We start from the raw sequence: 24,569 nt of genomic DNA, 5'->3' as shown, positions 1-24,569 counted from the left end.
GTTATTTCTTTTAAAAATCCAGTATGCAAGCAGATGGAAGGAAGGTACTGGTTTGCTTTTAGCAATGAGTGTCATTATACTGACAATGGGATATTTGCAAGAATACGGAACCTACTGAATTTGGTACATCAATAACCAGGACTTTATGAAGCATAATTTACCAATTGCAGACTATGTACCTTGGGAGCAGCGTGGAGGCATGCCACTTTAAGGAGCAGCGAAGAGTGACGTCATCAAGGTCCAGGTCGGTGATTGGAGCGTGGGCAGATACAGTAGGAGTGGCGAGTGACTGTGGAGGGATGTGATCGGGGCCTAGGACAGGCGTGAGTTCAGGGCCAGGGGCAGCACAGACTAGCCCACACTGCGATGTGTGCGCAGCAGAGCAGATCTCCAGTCGTCTTGGGTAACCCTTGCCACTGGACCAAGACCTAGCTCTGTCAAGCCCGTGTGGTGGCTGGTGTGCAACAGTCATCACTTTAAAAAAAATCCAAGCACAGGCATCTTCCACCCTTCAGGATGTAGTTCAGGACCTGGAATATTAGGTTCTTCATTGAAACACCAGTGAACTCATCTTGTTTTGGTGTGGAAGCAAGTCATCCTCATTTCGAAGGATTGCCTATGATGATGACCTTATTTCATGCATATTTAGATATATTTTTAGCACTTGCATGCTTTCCATTATTAAAGACTGTAAAAACTCTGGTTTTGTTTAAATCCACCATTTAGAAGAGACTTTTGTGGCTTTGTGCGGAACTACACTAAATCCAACATGAAATGGATAATTATTAAAGACACCACCTCTGCAATCTCCGACCATATCCGCTGGTAGACTCTGGGGGATGGTTTCCCACGCCCACCTGGGTCAATTGGGTCCACTGCGTTTCCACATCGTGGATCAAGGCAGCTTGCACTTCATCTGAGAAGCGTTTGGCCCTCTTCCTCCCTCAGCTATGTCCTGCATTCCCTCAACTTCAATCTCCATTGAAACTCTAATTCAAATTCAACTTCAAAACTTCGAAATTCAAACTCAGGCAGTCTCGCTTCCCCTCCCTTCCTCTTCTGTGCAAACGCAGGTAACCCCTGACCCCTGAATCGCGGGAAAAAGATAAGTTAAGAAAAAAAAATGTCCATGCACAGAACAGCCGTTGTTACAGACGTCAGCCTTACACAAGGAAAAAGACCACTACCACCCACTCTCTAATGCTACCGCCACCGCCGGGAAAAAAAAGCCGAAACTAGCGGCTTAGGATATGGGCGGGGTATTCCGGCGGTTCTTAAAAGTCGAACATCGATTACCGCCCAGATCAGGGCGGTAGCGATACAAATGGAAATTCTAGCTCCTAGAGACAAATTGTAGAAAAGATAGAACTTACAGGAATCACTGTTACTCTGTGGAATGAGACCAGAAATTGCCAAAAATAATGGCGAACTAACGGCGCTCACCATTATTAGCTCCTAAAAAAAATTCAGCAATTTGGGGTGAAGAGATACATCATGAATTACGATTCTCCTTAAATCGCTGAGTGGTTTGTCTGCTCAGCTGTTTGTCTTGCAAAAGACAAAAAAATTGCAACCTCACCATGAGACTCTCCATTGAAATTCATTGCGTGTCATGAAATTGCTGGATTTGCACCACAAATGCAAATTAATCTCACCGTAGCCGTGTAGAGCTGGTAATTCATGTTGCAAGGATCCGGTCAACGGCATGATTAATGGCCTATTGATTCTGTAAAACCCAAAACTATTATACTCAACATATTTGAACTTTTTCCCCTATAAACAAGTGGTATAAGCAGAGTGCAGTTCCTATTTGCACACTCCTGCTACAACAGCAAATACATATTATTGAAGCCCACTGCCAATCAAATAAAGCAATGAAATATATTCTTAGTCCTCATGCTTCAATGCAATGCTGCCACTTGGATTCTAATGAGAATGCTACTTTAGAATGCAATCCAATTTTACCAAATATACACAAAATACTTTTATTCCATCTATCAATAATGCAATTGCTTGATGAGCTTTCAAATTCTAACGGTTTTTATTCAAACAGAATGGCTAATTAAAATCTGTGATAGTCAATTTGGGGAGAATAGCTACATACTAACATCAAGCTATTATTTTGCCACGAAGTTTCCCATTTACCGTTTCACAACTTGCGAGAACATTGTTTTTATACGTTCCTGGGATATGGGCATTGCTGGCAAGCATTTATTGCCCATCCCTAATTGCCCTGGAGAAGGTGGTGATGAGCCCCCTTCATGAACCGCTGCAGTCCATGCAGTGAAGGTACTCCCATAGTGCTGTTAGGGAGGGAGTTCCAGGATTTTGACCCAATGACAATGAAGGAACAGCGATACATTTCCAAGTCAGAATGGTGTGTGACTTGGAGGAAAACTTGGAGGTGATGCTGTTTCCATGTGCCTGCTGCCCTTGTCCTTCTAATACTGCCTAACATCCTAATCATGTCTTCAGCACCCAGCCCAATAAGGAAGACGTATGTTAAGGGGGTCTTGAACAGCTGAGACTTCATTTTTTATTTGAAATTAATTAGTGAAACTTGCCTCAATTTTGCAAAAGGAAACAAATATTATTTACATAATAAAAGATATATGTATGTGACACTTGTTATAAAATGTATAACGTGTCACATTATGTTGTGAAATAGCAGCCCTAAATTTCTGCATTTCTGAGTTTAATTCGTATTTACGATGCAAATCCAGCAATTTCTTGACACTCGTGAAGAGGTTGACACCAAGAATAACGGCGGAGCAGCGCAAATCTATTTGTAGCGATTCGTAACTCATGGCATATCTCTTCACGATAAATTGCAGGCTTTTTTTACGCATCAATAACAGCGTGTATCATGAACTCGCCATTGTTTTCCCATAAACTTCTGCCTCATTTTCTCTCGTTAGCCTCCAATGTTTCTTCGTGACACTCATATATGTTCTTTTACTAATGTACCAAATAATTTGTTTCTTATCTTTTTTTTAAGGCCCAGGATATTGAGAAAGAAGACAGGAAAGACATACCAGTATGGAGCAGATGCTATCAGAGAAATGCTCTACCATGGGCAACAACTGACAGAGAGAAAGTGGGACTGAGGGTCAGAGTCAGGAAGTTCCAATGGCAGGAAAGTGAAGAGAGAACAGAGAGACTGTAGCAGGAACAAAATAAGGGGTTGTATTTGCAGAATGGGAGGGAGCAAGTAGAAAGCAAAAGGAGTCTATAATCTACAAGTAATGATCAGGTCCCCAGTATGGCTGGAGCAGAGAATGGAGCACAGATACAAGCCAAGATATGTCACCATGAGAGTCAATTCAGTAAGATTTTGTAGAATTCAATAGGAAATCCATCTGGCCCTGGGTTTTGGCAGACTGCAGGCCTGTGACAATTTTCTGGAATTTGGCAATAGTGTCAGTATGCAGCAGGCAGGTTGTCTAGTGTTAGCTGGAGAGTGATAGGTGCATGTTCCACATCCCTGCCTGGTAGGTTTGTTTCAGGAAAATGTAACTAAGTGTAGATATGACTTGTGTGGGTTGGAGTAAAAGATGAATTGCTTCCTGTTGGGTGGAGAGTACATCTTGTATCTACAAAGCATAGGTTGCTGCAACTCTTGTGCACTGCTGGCAGCCTGCTCGGGGTGTGTCAAGTCAACTGGGGGCCTGTCAAAGCACGATAATGGGGCACTGTTCAGGTTTCTTGGGCCCAATTTTGGCCATGACTTGCATCAATTTTTTTGAAATTGGTTTTTCTGACGCAAGTTAAAAAAAAACATTTTCCCCAATAAACTTGCTCCAGAGTAACTTAGTTAGGTACGATTTTTTTTTAGTTCCTTTTTTTTTTCCAAAGGGGGCGTTTCCAGACACTTATGCCAGTTTTGGCCATTTATGCCACTTTGGCCAGCTAACACTTACACCAAATCGACTTAGGTCAGCGTATGTGGCCAGCTCTGAAAAACGTTGTGGGCAGTTAAGAAATCGGCGCAGGTAAGTAAGTAAGGACCTGCACCCAAGCACCAAGCAGCAAACATTCCAAACAAAAGTTAAAATAACTAAATAAAAATAAAGAACTCAGGTAAACAATTGATTAACAATTAAATATTTGAAGTAAATCCTACCTTGGGCCTGGGAAGGCAGTGGGCCGGCCTGTACGGGAGGCCATGCGGCGTGGGATTGGGGCGGCCGGCAAAGACTCATCGGGAGGCTGGGGGGCGGGTGGGAGGGAGAGGAAAGGCTGGGCTCAATGGCATCGGGAGGGAACGAGAAGAAAAGCTGGTCTCGATGGTGTCGAGAGGGGGGGGGGGGGGGGGAGGGAGGAAGAGGAAAGGTTGGGCTCGACTGCATCGGGAGGGAGGGGAAAGGCTAGGCTGGGCTCGACGGCATCTCGGGTAGGGATCTGGCAGCCTGGGCTGCACTCAGAAGCGGGCGACCATTCGGCCACGGCTAAGGGAGGCGAACATCGGGTCCTGCTGACAGCTTGCAGGAGACGCTGGAAGGGCGAGGACCATGTGCGCAGACATGCGGACAGCTGCCGGTAGTGTTTTCAGCGCAGGGCTGTATTTCCGCCCCCCCGCCCACTCCACCATGGACGCCTCGTCAGGACCCGGGACACTTGGCAAAGGGTCAGGATACTAAGAATGTTTTTTGGCACCCTTTCCAGCGCACAAAGTCGGCGCATAAAGGATCAGTGCGCCCAAAAAATGGGTTGGCCAAAATTGGGCCCCTTACTACTACAGGTACAACGTCTGAAATCCAGAATCCTCGGGACTGAGTCCGTTCCGGTTTTTGGGTTTTCCGGATTTCAGACAAGAAAGTCAATCGTCTGAAATCCGGAATCCTCGACCAAATTCGTGCCGGGTTTTGAGCGGAGAAGTCCAAAATCCGACAAAACCTGAAATCCGCACGGATTCAGTCGAGGATTTCGGATTTCAGACTTGATTTTCTTGTCTGAAATCCGGAATCCTCGACCGAATCCGTGCCAGATTTCGGGTTTTGTTTCAAAAATGTCCGGTTTTCGGACAATAATTCCAGATTCCGGACGACACCATCAGCTATGAGCAAAATGTCCATTTAGACAATTCCGGTTTTCAGAGTTCCGGATTCGGGACATTGCACCTGTATCTCTTTTTTTTCTTACTCGTTCTGGGATGTGGGTGTCGCTGACAAGGCCAGCATTTATTGCCCATCCCTAATTGTGTTTTGCATATGGAATGGGGAGAAGGCTATGTATAAGTATTAGGAATACTGCTGTAGGAGATTTGAAGGAGTTTGTGCTGGAAGAGGAGATACTTAACACTGTAACCAGCTCTCCTGCTAATGTGCTCTTCGTCAGGGTGGAGTACCTTCCCATGTGAAAGATTGATGACTAGATTAGCAACATTTCTGCTTTTGAAAGAGAATGAGATGGCTGAGGTTTTGTGCCAACCTGTCTTGAAATCTTTTGGATGATTTGTGAGGTTACAGTAGATTTCAAACAGAAAGGATAAATCGGTTCTTTACTAACGCAAGTAAGGATTTGACTTTCAGTGCCAGAGGTTGATTGGCAATAATTACCATTTATCACATCGTTAAAAGTGGCTTTAGATTAGAATGGACAAGACTTAACATTCTGTGGCAAGTTTAGTTCACATCTACCATGCCAATGCAGCAACTTGAAGCCATTCAATGTATTTCAATGGAGAAGCAGCCGGCAAGATGCTGTTTTCGCGAAGCTAACGACAACAACTTTTGGATATTTGAGTTTAACTATGGGTGCAGCCTTTGCTGCTGGGACTGCACGGGCCAGCCCACACTGGACATGTGTGTGCACTAGGTCCGTGCTGCAGAGCAGGTCTCCAGTCGTCTTGGTTTATCCTTGCCACTGGACCAAGACCTAGCTCTGTCAAGCCCGTGTGATGGTTGGTCTGCAACGGCCACCTCACGATTAAAAAAAATCCACGCAGGCATCTTCCACCCTTCAGGATGTAGTTCAGGACCTGGAATATTAGGTCCTTCATTGGAAGACCTGTGAACGTATCCTTTTTTGGCGTGGAAGCAAGTCATCCTCGTTTTGAGGGACTGCCTAAAATGAAAAAAAAGAAAAGCCCCTTGCCTGAAGTTGCTGTACAATTTTTGGATAAATAACAGCAAGCGCCATTAGATCACCGTTATTTTGACATCAAAATTTGGGCCATAAAGATTGGCCCAGTTTGAGAATCTGAGAGCTGGCTGTGGTTCTGGATGTTACACAGAGAAGGAACATCCTGGGCTGAGGCCCTTGGTTGCAAAAGGTTCAATTTTTGTCCTGTCCCTGTCATTCTGCATGCTGAGCCCCTGCTGATTTACTCGGGTGTCTTTAAACATTGGTAGAACCATAGAAGTTTACTCCTTGCTGGAGTAATCCAACACTAATCTCCGTAGCCCTCTTCTTCAAATATTTATCCCATTTTCCCTTAAAAAAATACAAAGGTCTCTGCTCAACCAGTTTCTGTGGCAAAGCAATGCATGAACCAGCAACCATCTGCGCAGACATTTCTGCTCACCTCTCTCCTCAATCTCTTAAGTGACAATTTTAAAATCAGACCCCTCGTTACTGACTCCCCAAACATTAAAAAAATCATCTTTCCCTATTCACTATCAAAACCCTTCATAATTTTTAAAAATCTCTATCAATTTCCTTCTTAACCTTTCCTGCTCCAGTGAAAATGGTCCCAATTTCTCAAGTCTCCTTCTAATTTTCATTTTCTATCCATGTCATCATCCTGGTGAATCTATGTGCTCTGTAGCTTTAATAGTCTTTCTAAAATGGCACGCAGTACTCCTCTGCACCACCAATGTGTGTCTAGTTTTGGTGGTAGTTTTGTGCTGTGACCCATGGGAGATCCAGTGAACAACCTAGTGTAAAAAAAGTCGCAGCAGAAACTGAAATGGTGTACCTTAACCCAATGTATTTAGAGATTTAGAGCCTTGCTATTATTTAGGGGAGGTCAGTAATAATTAACTTTATGACTACTGGAAGCAGCAAAGACACCTCAAGTGATAAGGCAACTAATGTAACAATATATTTCAAAATACATTGGCCCAAAATTTGCTGCCAAAATAACAATGAGGCCAATAGCGTTGTTGCTATTTATGCGCAAATGCCACAACAACTTCAGGCAAAGGCAGATGTGCGAGCAAACACGGAAATAGAAACGTTGCTGTCGGAGATGTGCTATTCCACCGCTAACTTCATGAAAATGGCATCTCGATGTCTGGCTTCCCATTGAAATGCATTGAGCAGCGTGAAGTCCCCCTATTTGAACAGTAGATATGAAGTATACTCGCCATAGAAAGTTATTTCAAGTCAAAGTATCCTTTTAAAGACACGATAAGTGCTAATTATTTATTACAAATGAGGTGTCTCATTCCTTCAGGTTTTAATTCTTGAAGATTTTTTTTAAATGTAAATTTTTAAAAACTTTTTCTTGGTCTTTTTTTTCTCTCAATCTAATCTTTCTTTCCCAATCTTTATTTCTCTTTCTGTATCCGATTTGACATTGAATTTACCTACTCTAACTTACAGGTACTTACTTCTCAGTCCTTGCGCTGCTAATTTCACAATCGAATCAATCTGATTGGTTGATGAAATACACAATTGCTTGCCCTGTTCACTCAGATCCCAGATGCCCTGTAGAGGGCGTCGCGCCGTTTCCATCTCCAACTTCCTGCGCAAAATATCGTCGCCATGAAATAGGTAAGAGCAAGTCTAAATAACAGTTGATGCCATTTGTTGGCTTGCCACAACAAATGTTGGGCCAATAGCTCCATGCAGTAGGTCAAAAAATGAATCAATAGGCAGGATCATTGATTTACAGTAACTGAACCAGTCAAATTAAATTTTTATTACATGGGCCTAGAAATTGGGGTCATTTGCACCTCCCATTGGGTGCAAACAACTTTGAGACTGGGCACAGTGTCATTGATAGCAGGAGTTTAGCGGCGGTGGTAACCCGTAGCCCCGCGCTCCACTGGCTGATGACGTCATCACCGTACACTGCGCCCAGTTAGGGTCCCGAACCCTAAATTGGGTATCAGCCCTGAAGCTGCGGCGGGCACTGACAGCAACAGCATCAGCGGCCAGCTGCTCGCAGAGCAAAACTTAAAAGGGAGGTGTGCTGTGGTTAAAAAAAAATCCTCTGCGCCCCATTGCCGCTTTCAATGCAGGGTCCGTGCCGCGATCGGTCACTCTGCTTGAGTGGTGGTTCAGGTAGGACACTTTTTTTGTTGTAGAGTATTCCGCTTGGGCACTTCCCTTTAATTAAGGGAAGGATCCCTCCTACACGGCAGCGCTACACAGCCCAGGTCACAGCGCTGCGCCCCACTCCCGCCCCAGAAGGGAAATGGAGCGCTTTACGCTCCACTTCCTTTTCTTGGGCGGCAACTCCAATTTCTCGCAAGAGGCAATACTTCTGTGCCTGGCACAAAGTCTCGCACCTCGCGAGTATTAACACCTCGAATTTTTCCTCGATGGCGCTTTTATGGGCGTTTTGAGGATCACTTTCTGTGATGCTGTAGATTTATAATTAGCCCAATAGTTTATAGTGTCTGAACAAGTTTAATTCAATTTTTATCCCTTGTGTGTTTAACCAGTGTGTTGGGAATTTTATTCACAATTCCACCCATTTGTCTGGGAAAACACAAATCAATGCCTTGTCAATGGGTAACCTCACCTTGTGGAGCTTGAACCTTTTTCAAAGAATGGGAAAATTACACCTACATTAAGTAAACTAACATCATTATTTGTTCAACCTCCACCCTCCACATATAATTATCATTGTAGTGTACAGATTGGCAGAGGAACTCTGAAGACCTACATGTTCTGGCCAACTTAGAACAGTGCACCTCTGTACTACCTGTTGCCTTGAGCTAACAGATGAAAGCATACAAATGACTCCAGCTAAACTCATTAAGCCTGATGTTATCTGTCAGTAGTTTGTCATTAGTCTGAGAATACCACATATGAGAACAACCAAATGCTAAAATTAACCTTTTTTGGGTGTTTTTTGTTAGCCTCTTCAAAAGAGTTTAGTAACTGGCAGAGTAAAAAAACTTTTTTAAAATTCTCTCTCGAACAGTAATCCTACCAGGGAACATTGGAAAATGACGTAAAATTCTTTATTAAACTGCATTCGAGGTAACAGCACTTATTTATTCGGAAACTTTATTAAGTAAGCATGACGGCCTGATTCCTCAGATTATCAAAAGCAGTCATACAGCTTTTGTTGGTAATAGTGTATACGTTATGCGTTTGAGCAGTACTGTGCACATTACTTATAGCTCTCATCCATGATTAGTCCAATAAATTGATTGGCTTGGCACTTTAGCAGAACGTGTACATTTCATGTTTACAATTTTAAGTTTTAAAACCCAATTAGCTTTAGTGTTCTGGAACATAAAAAAAACATCAACCTTGAATTTCTGAATGAATAACAAAAATCAATACAAATTATTAATATCTCAGTGTGGTCAAATTTGCAGATAATACTAAACTAAATGGGGCACTGGAATCAGAAGAAGCAGTTTGAAACTACAAAATGAGTTGGACAAGATATATAAGTAAATGGCAGATGACATTTAATGCAAACAAATGTAAAGTCCTACACATAGGAAGAAGAATAGACAACCCACATACGCCACGAATGACTTTGAAATAGCTAAGGATGAAGCTGAAAGAGACCTGGAGTCTTAATATACTCATGTCATATTTAGCAGCAAACAAAATGCCAATAAAATGTTGTATTCTACTGTTTTGGCTATATAGACCAAGTCAGAAGAGGTAATGATCACACTTTATAACACTCTGGTCAGGCCACACTTTGAATAATAACAACAACAACTTGTATTTATATAGCACCTTTAACATAATAAAACATTCCAAGGCACTTCACAGGAGTATTATGAAACAATAAATTTGACACCGAGCCACATAAGGAAAAATTAAGGCAGGTCAAAGCTTATTCAAAGAGGTAGGTTTTAAGGAGCATCTTGAAGGAGGGAAGAGCGGTAGAGAGGCGGTGAGGTTTAGGCAGGAAATTCCAGAGCTTAGGGCCTAGGCAACAGAAGGCACGGCCACCAATGGATGAGCGATTATAATCAAGGATGCTCAAGAGGGCAGAATTAAAGATGCGCAGATAGCTCTGTGGGGCTGGAGGAGATCACAGAGATAGGGAGGGGTGAGGTAATGGAAGGATTTGACAACAAGGTTGAGAATTTTGAAATCGAGGCGTTGCTTAACCGGGAGCCAATGTAGGAAAGTGAGCACAGGGGTGATGGGTGAATGGGACTTGGTGCAAGTTAGGACACAGGTAGCTGAGGTTTACGTAGGGTAGAACGTGGAAGGCCAGTCAGGAGTGCGTTGGAATAGTCAAGTCCAGAGATAACAAAGGCATTGATGAGGATTTCAGCAGCGGTATGATAAGCTGAGGCAAGGGCGGAGATGGGCGATGTTACAGAGGTGGAAAAAGACGGTCTTAGTTGTGCCGCAGATATGTGTTCAGAAGCTCTTTTGGTGTCAAATATGACACCAAGGTTGCGAACAGTGTGGTTCAGCCTCAGATAGAAGTTGGGAGAGGGATGGAGTCAGTGGCTAGGGAACGTAGTTTGTGGCTGGGACCGAAAACAATGGCTTTGATCTTAATTCAAAAAAATTTCTGCTCATCCAAAACTGGATGTCAGACAAGCAGTCTGGCTATAATTAGATAGATAAGAATGGAACCAGGCGAGTGCAGTCTCACCCAGCTGGACAATGGTGGAGAGGTATTGGAGGATGGAATGGTCAACCGTGTCAAAGGCTGCAGACAAGTCAAGAAGGATGAGGAGGGTTAGTTTACTTTTGTCAGTTACAAAGGATGTCATTTGTGACGTTGATAAGAGCCGTTTCAGAGGGATTCAAACATGAAGTTGCGGGAAACACATTCAAGGACTTTCGAGTGGAAAGGGAGGGTAGAGATGGGACGGTAGTTTGCAAGGACGGAGGGGTCAAGGGTTGTTTTTTTGAGAGAGGTGATGACGGCAGATTTGAGAGAGGGGGGGACAAGACCTAAGCAGAGAGAACCATTAACAATGTCAGCTAACATGGGAGCCAGAAAGGAAAGTTGGGTGGTCAGCAGTTTGGTGGAAATAGGGTCGAGGGAGCAGGAAATGGGTCTCATAGATGAGCGTGGAGAGGTCATGAGGGGAGATCGGAGAGAAACTGGAGAAAGATGTTTGTTCAGGACTAGGGCAGAGGGGAACCTTAGAGGAAGTTTGGTCTGGTGGGCTAGGGGAAGGAAGGGAAGTGGCAAAGGCAGCTGAGCGGATGGTTTCAATCTTAAGAGACAAAGAAGTCCATGAGTTCCTCACACGTTGTCAGAGGTGAGCGTGGAGGAGACAGGGGAGAAGGGTTTAAGACGACAGTTAGCAGTGCAGAATAGAAGCCGGGGTTTATCTTTGCATTCCAGAATTATTTTGGAATAGTCAGCAATTTTCACAGACGAGAGAAGAACCTGATAGTGCTTTATGTGGTCCAGCCAGATCTAGCGGTGAATGGCTAAACCAGTTGTGCACCATATCTGTTCCAAGTCTGCCTCCCTTGGACTAAAGGGAGAGAAGATGAGGGCCGGACCGGGGAATGGCCTAGGTGAGAGTAATTGTTTTAATAGGGGACTAGGGCATCAAAGGTGGTGGAGAAGATGTGGTGAGCAGATCGGTAGCTACAGAAATGTCATGGTGAATGGAGGGCCAAAGGATGGGCAGTGGGATTTCGCAAGTGCAGTTGCAACAGAGTTGGGAGAGAGTTTTTTCCAGGGGCAGGCACAGAAGTAGGGTTGTTGGGGGGTGGGGGCGGGGAAAGGGGATGTGGGTGGAGAGAGATACAAGGATGTGGTCAGTGATGGCCTTATCTGCGATTGACACGATGGGAGTAGCAAGGCCATGGAAAATGGTAAGTTCGAGGGGGTGGCCGTGAATTGGGGAGTTTACATAGCTCTCTCTCCATGTAAACTCCATGTAAAGGGAGGATAGAGGCTAGTGAACTCGGAAGAGAGAGAGCATGATGAATTAAGATGGAGGTTGAAATCACTGAGGATAAGAAGTCACTCAGTGCAGAGGCTGTGGGAGGAGAGCAGTGAAGATATCTCGCTAATAACATTTTTATGGTACTTGGGTGGGCGGTAGAGAACGAGAATTTTAAATGAGAGATGAGCGGGTTGGAATAAAATGAGATGCTCAAAGGAGGAGTAAGTACCAGAGGAGTAGGTAGACAGACCAAGATGTGATTTGGTGATGAGAGCCACACTACCGCCACAGCGGTCTGAGAAGGGCAAGTGGTGGAAAGTATAGCCAGATGGGGATGCTTCATTTAAGGCAAGGTATCATCACCCCTCAGCCAAGTTTCTGTCAGGGCCATGATGTCGATGCAATTCACGATAAACTCCTGGTGGCAAGGACCATGACAAGATTTAAACACGAGGCTTTGGGGGACTGAGATCCATTGCAGATCAGCAAGGAAAGGAGTGATTGTTAAGTGAAACAGATTACGGGCAACAGAGTTTTGGATGAGTTTATATTTACAGAGCATTCAGGAAGTGAGGCCCACCATGAGATCATTGGAACAGTTGAGTCTGGACATGACTCAGGCATAGATGTGAGTTTCAGCAGCAAATGGGCTGAGATCTGGAGAGATTGAATATATGAATATCTGGTTCAGTTTGCAAGGGGGTATTTATTATCACATACTCAAGTTTTGCTATCGTACGAATGATTAGATACAGGGCAGCATGGGTCAACTCTGGTAAAAGACAGAAGTTGCTATTTTAACCCTGCCTGTCCAGTGTGAATAGTGCAGACGGTTGGGGGGGGGGGGGTTAAAATGGCGGCCATACTTATGGGGTTTTGTACATACGGAATCCCCATAAGCATGAATGGGGATCCCCTTCGATCTATCATGAGCTGGCCCACATGGTCCTGGGGGGGGTCACGAACCGCCTGTGCCAGGTATCCCAGGGGCTCTTACTAAACCATTTTAGCCATGACAATTCTGGCAAGGGGAAAGTGGCTGTTACAGGCACCTCATAAATATCCAGAAGTCGGGGTCGAATGATGTAATTCGAACCCCTGAATTTGGGTCCAATTATTTTATTAAATTAAATTTTATTACAACTTTTAAAACAGGATTGATAGTTTTCTCCTGAAAAGTGTAGTGCTTTTTCATGTCAATCCTGTTGATAGTATAGACAATGGCCCAGAATTTGCAGTCAGAGGTTTCCCGTGGGTAAATGCCTTCGATCCGCAAATAAAATGCCCGCGTACCTGGTGGACCTGGAGGTACGGAGATTTGCAGTCCTGGGCCTCTCTGGGTATGTGCGTTAGAGGCCCACGTATCCCAGGGGCACAGGCGGTTCGTGAGCCCCCGGGATCACGTGGGCCAGCCCAACGAATGACAGAAGGAGATTCCCATCATGCTTATGGGGATTCCGTATGTACGAAACCTCATAAATATGAATGGGAATACCCCAAAAATACCTCTACACTTCAAATAAATTTTGAAAAATCACATTTAAAATTAATATAAATGGCATTTAATTAAATATTTAAAACAAAAATTAAATGTTTTGAAAAATAAATTTACATGTTTTAAAAGGGGCTAAAAAATAAACTTACCTTATTTCAGACGTTTTTAAATGTATAAATTATTGATAACATTTTATTTTTCTGTTTTTTAAAACTCTTACGCTGGTAAAAGCAGGCCTTTACCAAGTGTAAGAATTTCACGGGCGTTCGCTAGGCAGAAGTTGGGCAAATAGCCCAACTCTCCGCCCGCAGATGTCCTTTTCCCAGGGAGTCATTTTAGCGCATGTGCAGCGCATGCCTAACCCGGAACTTGCACATTACCTCCGGCGAGTACAAACCTCAAATTATGGCCCAATAATATGGTAAAGTGTGCTATTCTCATGGCTTATGATTTGACCTCTGATGCTAAGAAAGAATCTGGAAAATAGCTATCCACCTCAAGGACACATGACAGATGTAACTGGAAAGCAAAGGCATGATAGACTATAAATGTTTTGCCATTTAATGTTAATGGAGAGACTCCTGGAAGTAAGCTCAAAGCAGGAATATAAAATTCTCGAGCAGCTAGATACGTGCGCTGATCATTTCATAGCCTCACAAGCACAGGTGAGCAGTTACACGGTACAGAGACCAGGTGCCTCATGCTGTCCCATGAATAAACTGCTCAGTGAACCAGCTGCTTAGCTCGTTTGGGTAAGGTCAGAGGCGAGGACAGCTCTCAAAAGTACAGGATTTGAAGACAATGAGATCATGTGTTTTAAATGTAGTGAACTAGACCACAAGGAGAACCACTGCCAGTCTCTTAAAAATTATGCAATGCAAACTAGGAGGCCAGTTAAGCTCATAATGGCCAGTTACACAGTGTCCACTGATATAGATAGATAGGTTGACTCATAACCTTTACCTGGTCAGGATGAATGGGATGCATGTAAAGGGGTTGAAATACACTGGCTGCTTTTTGACAATAATACATAGTAGCCTGATGAAAGATTACCATTACAAAAAGGCAAAGTTACCTGCATCTAGGAGCTGTGGAAGACCACAGAAGTATCCATAGCCAGAGTTTGGCTGGAACATTTGGACTATGCAGGGGTTACGGAAATGGGAGCTTAGCTTATTCATTCATGCTGTTTGATGTTTAATAGAGAATGACGTCAATACCAAGGGGGGTTACAGACCAACAGCTCAGGGAAGAAGTGATCGAAGAGCACGAGGTTAACTTTATTGGTGAAGTGTAAACAGCTGCAGCAGTCACTGACCAAGCAGCACAAAGTCTAGGATTTCTCATACATGAATAAACTCAGAGGGGTAGGGCCATTTTAGGCACACCTTATGTAGGATGAAATAGTCTTGAGGGCATCACTAGAGGAGTCATGGAAAGTCATGTAGTACACTGGAACAGGGTGAGCCTCCTGGAACCTAAGAGGAACAGCAGCCATGGTGACAACCTATTGAGGAAGGCAAGGTCTTCACGAGTGAGCTCATACATTATTGATCTACCCACAAGAGGGAGATATGTCACATTGAGAAGTTTTTGGACCATTTTTTCTGCATTATGTTGTTATTGTTCCACATATTATAACATCCTCAAATTTTAAGTCATTGTTCATACAGCGACAGCACATTGGTACAAAGTCCAGTGGCTATGGTGTGGAGCCAACATACAATAGCAATATTGTGTAATTCTAACATTAGATAACATTTAACATTGTAACATCATCCCACCACCTACAGGCATAATAGGTAGTACAGATAAACATGGTCCCTTTTACAATAAATGTTGTCAGAGATAGGTTGACAGTTGTCAATGCATTTTGAAGTAGAATACAGTAACCCACGTAATAAGGAAGCTGCTATGACATCATGAATAAAGAAGACAGCATGAGGATTCATATCAATGAAACGACAGAGTAGAGAAGGAGACTTTACTAAAAAAAATCTCCAGGGCAGCATTATTACTTTATTGATCATAAGCTGCAAGTTCTGTGGTTTTCTTCATTCATGGAATGATCTGCCCATTTATATAATGCACAAGCTATCTATTTATATAATGCACAAGCTATCTATTTATAACTAACATATCCCATGATGATTTGAAAAACAAATCCCCCAGTAATGTTGCACACTAATTATGGTAAATATGCATATATCTAGTTACAATTAGATATTAAAGCTTGCACTGTAAGTAACTTACCCTTGGAAGCAGTGCCAAGGTTTTTGTTTTAAAAAGATCAATTACTTTGATATCTTAATCTACAGGGTTCTTCTGGGGATCTCCTGTGATGCATTCTCCATAGCTAAACTATCCATGATCCGTAAGTCTCTGCAATGTATCTGCATGCAAAAAAATTATATCTGTAAACTGTATCCCCCCCGCCCCCCTTCACTTCAACATTGACAGCAGTGTCTTCAGCCTCCTAGTCACCATGATTTATAATTTCTTCCCTAAACTTCTCTGCCAATCAATCTCCCTCTCCTCTTTTAATACCCTCTTTAAAACCCACCCCTTTAACCAAGCTTTTGACCACCTCACTGAATTTGACATAGAATCATACAGTACAGAAGGCCATTCGGCTCTCCGTGCCTGTGCCAGCTCTTTTAAAGAGCTATACAATTAGTCCCACTCCTGCTCTTTCCCGTGCACATTAATCCTGAAATGTTTTTCCCTGTAGTCCTGCATTTTTTTTTCCTTTTTAAGTGAATATCGAATTCCCTTTTGATAGTTACTATTGAATCTGCTTTCACCACCCTTTCAGGCAATGCATTCCAGATCATAACATCTACGTTAAGGGCACTATATAAATGCAAGTTGTTGCTGTTACTATTGTCATCCCAGGGGCAAATGATAGCAAACATTTAAACATCGCTTCTGAATATCTGTGAGCCGAAATTGCCCTTTTCTATAAGGCCCGTGGCTGCCTGAAAGCAGCGGCCATGGGTCGGTGCGGACTGGCTGCCGAGTCTCAGCGAAGGGCCGCCATTTTTGAAATTGCCGTTCCTCTGTCTTGGAGCGGTATAGGGGGTCCCTCCGCCTGTTTTCCCGCCACGGCATGCACGCGCCAATCCCATCACAAAATTGTCCCGCAGAAAATTGCCCCTTTAAAAAATTGCTTTTTGTGTCGGTGCCTTTTGTGCGGCTGCCCTTAATGGGGAGTTGACATGCCGACGACTCCATTTTTTTTTTGTCGGCCGACTGCCAGGTCGGGCCAACAATTATGGCCGTGGGTTCGGCCAGATCGCCAACAGGCAGCCGGGCATCCCCTCTTGGGTGCCAGGCCGCTGGCCCAGCCGAAACCCTCCCTGGTGGCCCAGTGTTTGCCACTAAAGTGGCTGCAGAGTTCGCAGCGGACTTCCCCTTTAACTGATGGGGAGGGACGTTGTGACGCGCCGGCACAATGACGTCATCAGCACAGCGCTGATGACTTGCAGAGTCAGCCACACTGCCTCGCCCCCACTAGTGATGGCCACTCCGCCCCTACTTCCACCCCGATGATGAGATCACATCCGCCCCGCTTCAAAACCATTTCTCAGGTTTGGCTGCCCCATGTATGGGGGAGGCCAGCACACATCAAGAGCGGTAGGTGCGACTCGTTTCGGGCGATGGGCAATTTCGGCCCCCTAAGGTTTTAAAAATAAAACAAAACAGTCAACATTTCTGTTAAAATCCAAGGATTAAAATGATCTTACCTGATTCCGGTCTCGAGCATTTGCATATCTGAACCTCTGGATATAGTAGAAGACTAACCAGGCCAGCGAAATGATCATTAACACAATGAATGAGATCGACACAAATACAACTGAGGTACGGCTGACATATTTTTGTAAATTACGTGTTCCAATAGTTATATACATCATTATGGTGACATTCCTTTCAAGTAGGCTCATAATCTCACGTCCTTTCAGCTCAGAAATCATAATGGCTACAATGTCTCCTGTACCTGCAAAACAGAAAATGAGAAATACTAAAACTGAATTGCGAATGCAGTTTAGAGAATTGCATTTTCTTTCTCGATCACCAACTGAACAATCATTTTGAATCCTAGATTACCACAATGTATTATTATTTTGATTTACAAGTTTTGCCACAAAGTCTGTATACCATTAGCATGTGGGAACAATTGGCAATTTATTTGTTAAATTGGCTAGTATCCTTGTGTTTTCAAGCAGGATTTATGAAGGTTGTATTGTGGTTCCAAAAGTGGTAATCATGGTTCCAAAAGTGGTAATCATTGGGCTATCCTCAATTTTCAGTATTAAACTGACATTTTTAGGTCTTTTTGGTCAGCCAGAGGTCTGGTATGCAGAGAGGCATGCTTAAGAATCCCAAAACCAAATTACAGAGAAATCACATTTGCGTTTGCCTGATCTGGAGTGAACACTCTCTCTGTGGTGACACACATGATTTACCTTGGTTTGCAAAAAATGCTTCCCCTTTCCAAGTGTGCATAGGAGTACTGTTGAAGCTTAACCAGCTAAATTGTGCAACTTACCAACATAAGGCACTGGTAAACTGCATGATTTTGGTTTCTCTTCCTACCCCCACATCTTTACTTCTGGAGTCCCTTAAAAATCCATCTTTGTCCCCCTCCCATTCCTTGTCTACATCTAACCCCTTAGCAACATCATCCACATACATGGGGCCAACTTCCACATGTACATTGATGACACCCAGCTCTAGCTCTCCACTACCTCTCTTGACTTTGCCACTACATTGTTTTTCTACTTTATATAAATGCAAGTTGTTGATGATTTTTGTTGGCTAAATTCCAACTATGGCCAACCTCTAGATCAGCGAGGAACAAATCGCAGACCACAGTAACAGGAGTACGTTACCAGATCTCATCAATAAGCCAACAGCACTCTGGAGTACTGAAGAGCTACCAGGTTCAGGTATTGAATTACTAAGTATGCCATAGAGGTTTGACTCGAGCTTTAACCTTCCGTGCCCAGGCAAGTTATCTTGGAGCCAACTCAGCCCCAAAGACCCCATTTACCTCCCTTCCAAGGAAGTTACTTTTTGGTCAATAGCCAAAAAACAACATTTTGCAAAATCACATGTCCACAGAGAAGCGTGATTCAACATAAAATAGATAGCCAGATAGCTGTTTTAGTAGAATTGGTTGAAGGATGAATGTTGATCAGGTTATCATAATTTCCCTGCTCTTCTGCAAATAGTTTCATGGGATCTTTTATGTTGACTTGAGAGGGCAGGAAGTGCCTCATCCAAAAACCAGAACATCCAGCAGTGCAGCACTCCCTCAGCCTAGATTATGTGCTCAAGTCTGTAATGTTGGGCTGGAACCTCTAGCCTATTAACTCAAAGGTAAGAGTGTTACCACTGAGTCAATGGCGATACTGAAAAAAATGGTATTCCCAAGAGTTAGCTGACAAAACAATACTTTGTTTTGTCCAACATCCAGTATTGGATGAGCATAAATGTCCTCCAATTAAATATGGGGCAGACCAAAGCTATTGGGCTGGATTTTTGGCTCATATGCACCTCGGTTAGTGCCCCGGCACTAATGTTTGTGGCCATAATGCCAGACGTCCAGGATTTACTGCCTGGCCAGTAGATTCGGCTAGTTAGCGCCGGCGCAAAAACCTACTGCCCCGCCGTCTATTTTGACTGAGATCATGACGTCAATCGTTGTGCAACGCTGCACAAGCACCCCAGATGGAACATTCAGCCCTTACACCTTATTTAATGACCGCCCCAGGAAACGCCTTAAAAAAAAAATAGGAGGTCCCAGGGTGCAGCAGACGGTATTGGCAACATTTTTAAATGGAGGGATGAGGATCCTACATCGCAGGTCACAGTGACTACAACGGTTGCGCACATAATGCTGCGTGAAGCTCTGACTTGTAAACTTCACTATAACTGCCATTACGGTGTCCTTACAACTTCAGTGGGAAAATTAATGGGGGTATTACTAGTTTGCCAGTGTATCATGCTCCATGCTATTGCCAGGCAGCGTCAAGCTAGCCATGCCGGCCCATGGATGAGGAGAGGCCGAAGGCGCCCGGGGAGGAGGCCTCAACCCCCACGGATTTACAGGCACCAACAATCATATCTCCAGCTCTCTGAGGAGTAGTGTGTGAGAAGGCTGCACTTCCAAAAGGAAGTGCTAACAGACATATGCCATCTCCTATAGGCAGACTGATGCTGAACCACTCCACCAAAATAAAACCATACAATATACAACATTATGTTGCATGGCACTAAACAAAAATGAAACTTCTTTCCCGCTGCAAGTTTTGGCTCGGGCGCACAAAGTCTGTTGTGCAACATCCAAGTTAACAGCAACGCTCCTCCAACCTACATTTTTGTCAAAACTTGCAGTCGAGGACGCAAACTACTTTCAGGCGCTATCTTTAAAATCCCGCCATGATTAGTGCCCCGAAATCGCCAAAGCCTAAAATCCAGCCCATTATCTTCGGTCCCCTCCATAAACTCCATTCCCTAGCGACCAACTCGATCCCTCTCCCTGGCCACTGTCTGAGTTGGAACCAAACTGTTCGCAAATGGGTTTATGGATCAAATTGCACAACAAATAGAAAATAAACTCAGAGATATACATAATATGTCACCCTTCAAATCACAAAGACAACTGGCTGAGAATTACTGATTTTCTATGGACCCAATCATCCTTGTGTAGTCCAATCCATGAAACAAAGGAATCCTTCCAGTGGGTCCGCATGAACGCCATCCTGTTTCGGTTATTTAGTTACTGCTGCTTATGCAGGGTCCACAGTCACAACTTTTCTTGTTGCTATTGATAACGCAGCATTCAAAGTGGTCTACTCTTGCAAGGACATCCGCATCACTCGCACCATGCCAGAAGCTGATGACTGCTGGACTGACCACTGCCTAATCCGCTCTGTTATCTCCATTAATGTAGTCTCAAAACGGCAGGGGCAATAGAAATGCTGCCACAGAAAAATAAACACTGAGGCACTCAAAGACCCTGCAAAGAAAGCCCTATTCAGCCAACAGCTCACAGCCAACCTGACGCCTTCCAATGAACCGAAGCTGCAGAGTGGCCATAATGCCTGTCTGCCCTCAAGTCCACCATAATTAGCACCTGTGAAGGGACTCTTGGTTACTCTACCAGAAAACATCAAGACTGGTTCGATGAGAACGACCAGAAGATCCAGGAGCTAATAAACCGCAAATACAAGGCATTTCTGAATTGGAAACAACACCACAACTCGAGTGAAAGAAAGCAGATCAACAGACAACTGAAGGCTGAGGTCCAACAAAAAACTCGTGGCCTAAAGAATAGATGGTGGGTGGAAAAAGCGCAGGAAATCCAGCAACTAGCCAACAATCACGACACACATGGATTATTTAGCGCAGTCAAGACCACTACGGCCCAAGCACTCAAGGTCCTATTCCACTGAGAGCCAAAACCAGAGAGGTGCTCATCAAGGCAGTCAGTGCCCGCAGGAAGGAGCACTTCGAGGATCTACTTGTGAGGATCTCCTCAACCAAGACTCTGTTTTTGACGTGAGGGTCCTTGACTCCATCCCACAGTATGCTATCCATCACCACCTCAGCACAATCCTAGCCCAGCATGAGGTTGAAAAGGCCATCCGACAACTGAAAAACAACAAGGCCTCAGGAGCAGATGAAATCCCCGCCGAAGTACTAAAGCATGGCGGAGAAGTACTCTTGGCGTGAATCCATGACCATATCTCTCTTATCTGGAAGGAGGAGAGCATGCCAGGGGATCTCAGAGACGCCGTAATCGTGACCATCTTCAGGAAAGGTGACATCAGTTTGCAGTAATTACAGAGGAGTTTCCCTGATGTCTGCCGCAGGGAAAATCATCACAAGAATCCTCCTTGTCTCTTCCCAGTGGCTGAAGAGCTCCTCCCAGAGGCGCAATGCGGACTCCGCCCACTAAGGGGCACAATGGACATAATCTTCACCGTGTGACAAATCCAAGAAAAATGTAGGGAGCAGCATCAACCTCTGTTGATGGCTTTCCTTGACCTCATAAAGGCCTTCGACTCTGTCAACCGTGAGGGATTATGGAGTGTCCTTCGCAAATAATTTGTCACAATCCTCTGACTACTTCACGATGAAATGCAAGCCATGATTCTTACCAATGGAACCACCATAGACCCAATACAAGTGCAGACTGGGGTCAAGCAAGGTGGTGTCATCGCACCAATGCTCTTCTCAATCTTCCTCGCTGCAATGCTTCATCTCACCTTTAACACGCACCCCACTGGAGTGGAGTTAATCTAGAGGACAAGCGGGCAATTGTTCAACCTCTGACGCCTCCAGTCCAGATCCAAGCTTGTTCCAACCTCTGTCATTGAATTACAATATTCAGATGACGCTTGCGTTTGTGCACACTCGGAGGCCGAACACAAAATCACCGTTGACACCTTCACTGAAGCTAACTAGAGTCTAGGTTTTACATTAAACATCAGTTAAGTTAAAGGTTCTCTACCAACCTGCCCTCGCCACACTGTACTGCTCCCCGACTATCAAGATCCATGACGAAACCTTCGACAATGTCGACCACTTCCCATATCAGCAAGGACAGATATTGATGAAGAAGTCCAACACCACCTTCGGTGTGCCAGTGCAGCCTTTGGCCCCCTGAGGAAAAAAGTGTTCGAAGACCAGGATCTCAAACCCGGCACCAAGCTCATGGTCTACTGAACAGTAGTGATATCCGCCCTCCTATATGCTTCAGAGACATGGACTCTGTACAGTAGGCATCTTAAAGCACTGGAGAAGTACTACCAATGCTGACTCCGCAAAATCCTGTAAATTTATTGGCAGGATAGGCGCACCAACGTCAGTGTTCTCTCTCAGGCCAACATCCCCTGCATCAAGGCATTGACTGCGCTCGATCAGCTCCGATGGACGGGCCACATTGTCCGCATGCCCAATACTAGACTCCTGAAACAAGCACTCTACTCAGAGCTTCGGCACAGCATGGCGAATCCCAGGTGGGCAGAGAAAACACTTTAAGGACACCCTCAAAGCTTCCGTGAAAAAATGTAACACCCCCACTGACTCCTGGGAATCCTTGGCCCAAGACCGCTCTAAGTGGAGAAGCATCCGAGAAGGCGCCGAACACTTCCGAGTCTCTTCACCGGGAAGCCAAGTACAAACAGCAGAAGGTGCGTACGACAAGTCAAGCACCCCACCCATTCGTCCCTCCAACCACCATCTGCACCACCTGTGACAGAGACTGTAGATGCCACATTGATCTCAGCAGTCACCTTAGAACTCATTTTAGTGTGGAAGCAAGTCATCCTCGACTCCGGGGGACTGCCCAAGAAAAGACTCTTGCTATAATCTTGAACATCATCTTGATCAATCTGCTGCAAGCATCTCCCAGTTGTGTGCATCAATGTCATATGACTTCAGGCTATGGTTTAATACATGCTTAAAAATCTTCCTCTGCTCATCCCCAAAATGCATCATGATTGAGCTCACCATACAAAATATGCTTGGAAAGTCACATTAGCCATCTAAACAGTATTTGTTGCGAAGCAGATGTGCTTTTGTTAACATTGTCTCAATGATGTTCCACATTTCACCACCACAGAGTTGGTAATGTGGTCCTGTCATTTGATATGCATGCTGCTTCTGAGGTGCTGTAGGTAAAACTTGCCAAACTCTTTCAAATAATGGCCCAGAATTTTCTGGAGTGGGGCATATCATCCTAAGCTCCCAATTAATTTTGCACCACAAATTATTGGAAATACGAATTGATAACGGTGCGACGAGGTCAATAGGGCATCTGGGACCTTGGTGAACGACGGGACCCACAGTCTATCTCCTTAGCCAATTAAATTTAAGGATTTGAATGGTTAGCAAAGCTCTGAAGTGACAGCTTGGACATCTGTTTATTTAAAATGAAGTTTACAAAAATCACAAAATTTCATGACTATGGAACATGACACAAACATGTGAATAAGACAACTTCTTGCTCAGGATTCAGATTGTTTATAATTCATGAAATTTGGGAACCGAATGCAGCTGCTGCCTACACGCGAAAACTATTTATTTTACAGCAATTCACAACAAATCAAATTTGATGATCTTCCTTTCTGATCAGAAACATGTCTTGCTTTGCCAGCCTGCATATTCTCAATCAGCGACATTTGCATCCAGTAAAGCACTTTCCATTCTGTGCTCTCTCTGTTTCCTTTCAGTTCTGTCATTTAGTTGTATTCCCTAATGCAATTTTTTTCTGTGATGCATTTATTTCCTTTTATACTTTTCCCTGTTTCACTTGTGTCCTGATTGTGTGCTTTAAGTGGCATATGCAGAACAACTATCATTAACTGCTAACTGGTTTCAAACTGAAGGGCCATTTGAAACATAAATTATCCGATTAACAGGGTCCTCATGCCGTTAAATAACGGCCCTAACATTCTGCGGTGAGTTTAATTCGTTTTTACAGCACTAATGCAGCAACTTCTTGACACTCATGGAGAGGTTGACGGCAAGCTCCAGTGGAGTGGTGCAAATCGTCCAGCAATTTGTGGAGATTCATAACTCACAGCATATCACTTCCTCGCCACAAATTACAGGGTATTTTACACATGAATTCGCTGTTATTTTTGCAGAAAATCCTTAGTCAATGTTGGTAATGCAGCCAAGTTTCATAGGAGCTAAACTGTTAAGTGTGCAACTTAATACCATACTGACCCTATCCTTAATGTTTCAGTCTGACAAATGTAGTATAGGTAATGCAGGTAAGGAAATAATTTATTCATATAAAACAGTCAACTTCTAGATAGTTTACACAAATTCATAAATAGTTTCACCTGATCTGGCACTCTGTTTCACATCTTATGCCCATTAATATTAGCTGTAAAGTTCAGCCATCAATGAACTCACTTTGGGAGTGGAAGCAAGTCTTCCTCGATTCCGAAGGACTGCCTATGATGATGAAAGTGGAAACACCAAGGTCACTTTCTTGGAATGACTTCATCCCGCTGTCACAAATGTTTGAATGG

The 24,569-nt window shown here is 44.0% G+C and overlaps 1 protein-coding gene across 2 annotated transcripts in view; it reads right to left on the bottom strand.

The window, feature by feature from the left end:
* The window catches only part of rnf150a (ring finger protein 150a), a 223,373-nt gene that overhangs the window by 120,303 nt on the left and 78,501 nt on the right, over positions 1-24,569 (bottom strand). For both annotated transcript variants that reach the window (XM_070872132.1, XM_070872137.1), the window contains exon 2: positions 17,262-17,512. In XM_070872132.1, coding sequence (XP_070728233.1) covers positions 17,262-17,512 — 251 coding nt within the window. The remainder of the gene's footprint in view (positions 1-17,261; positions 17,513-24,569) is intronic.

This window comes from Pristiophorus japonicus, chromosome 2 (assembly GCF_044704955.1).
Source record: "Pristiophorus japonicus isolate sPriJap1 chromosome 2, sPriJap1.hap1, whole genome shotgun sequence".
Taxonomy (NCBI): domain Eukaryota; kingdom Metazoa; phylum Chordata; class Chondrichthyes; family Pristiophoridae; genus Pristiophorus; species Pristiophorus japonicus.
The sequence above is the reverse complement of the archived record's forward strand: the minus strand, read 5'-3'. Positions and strand labels throughout refer to the sequence as shown.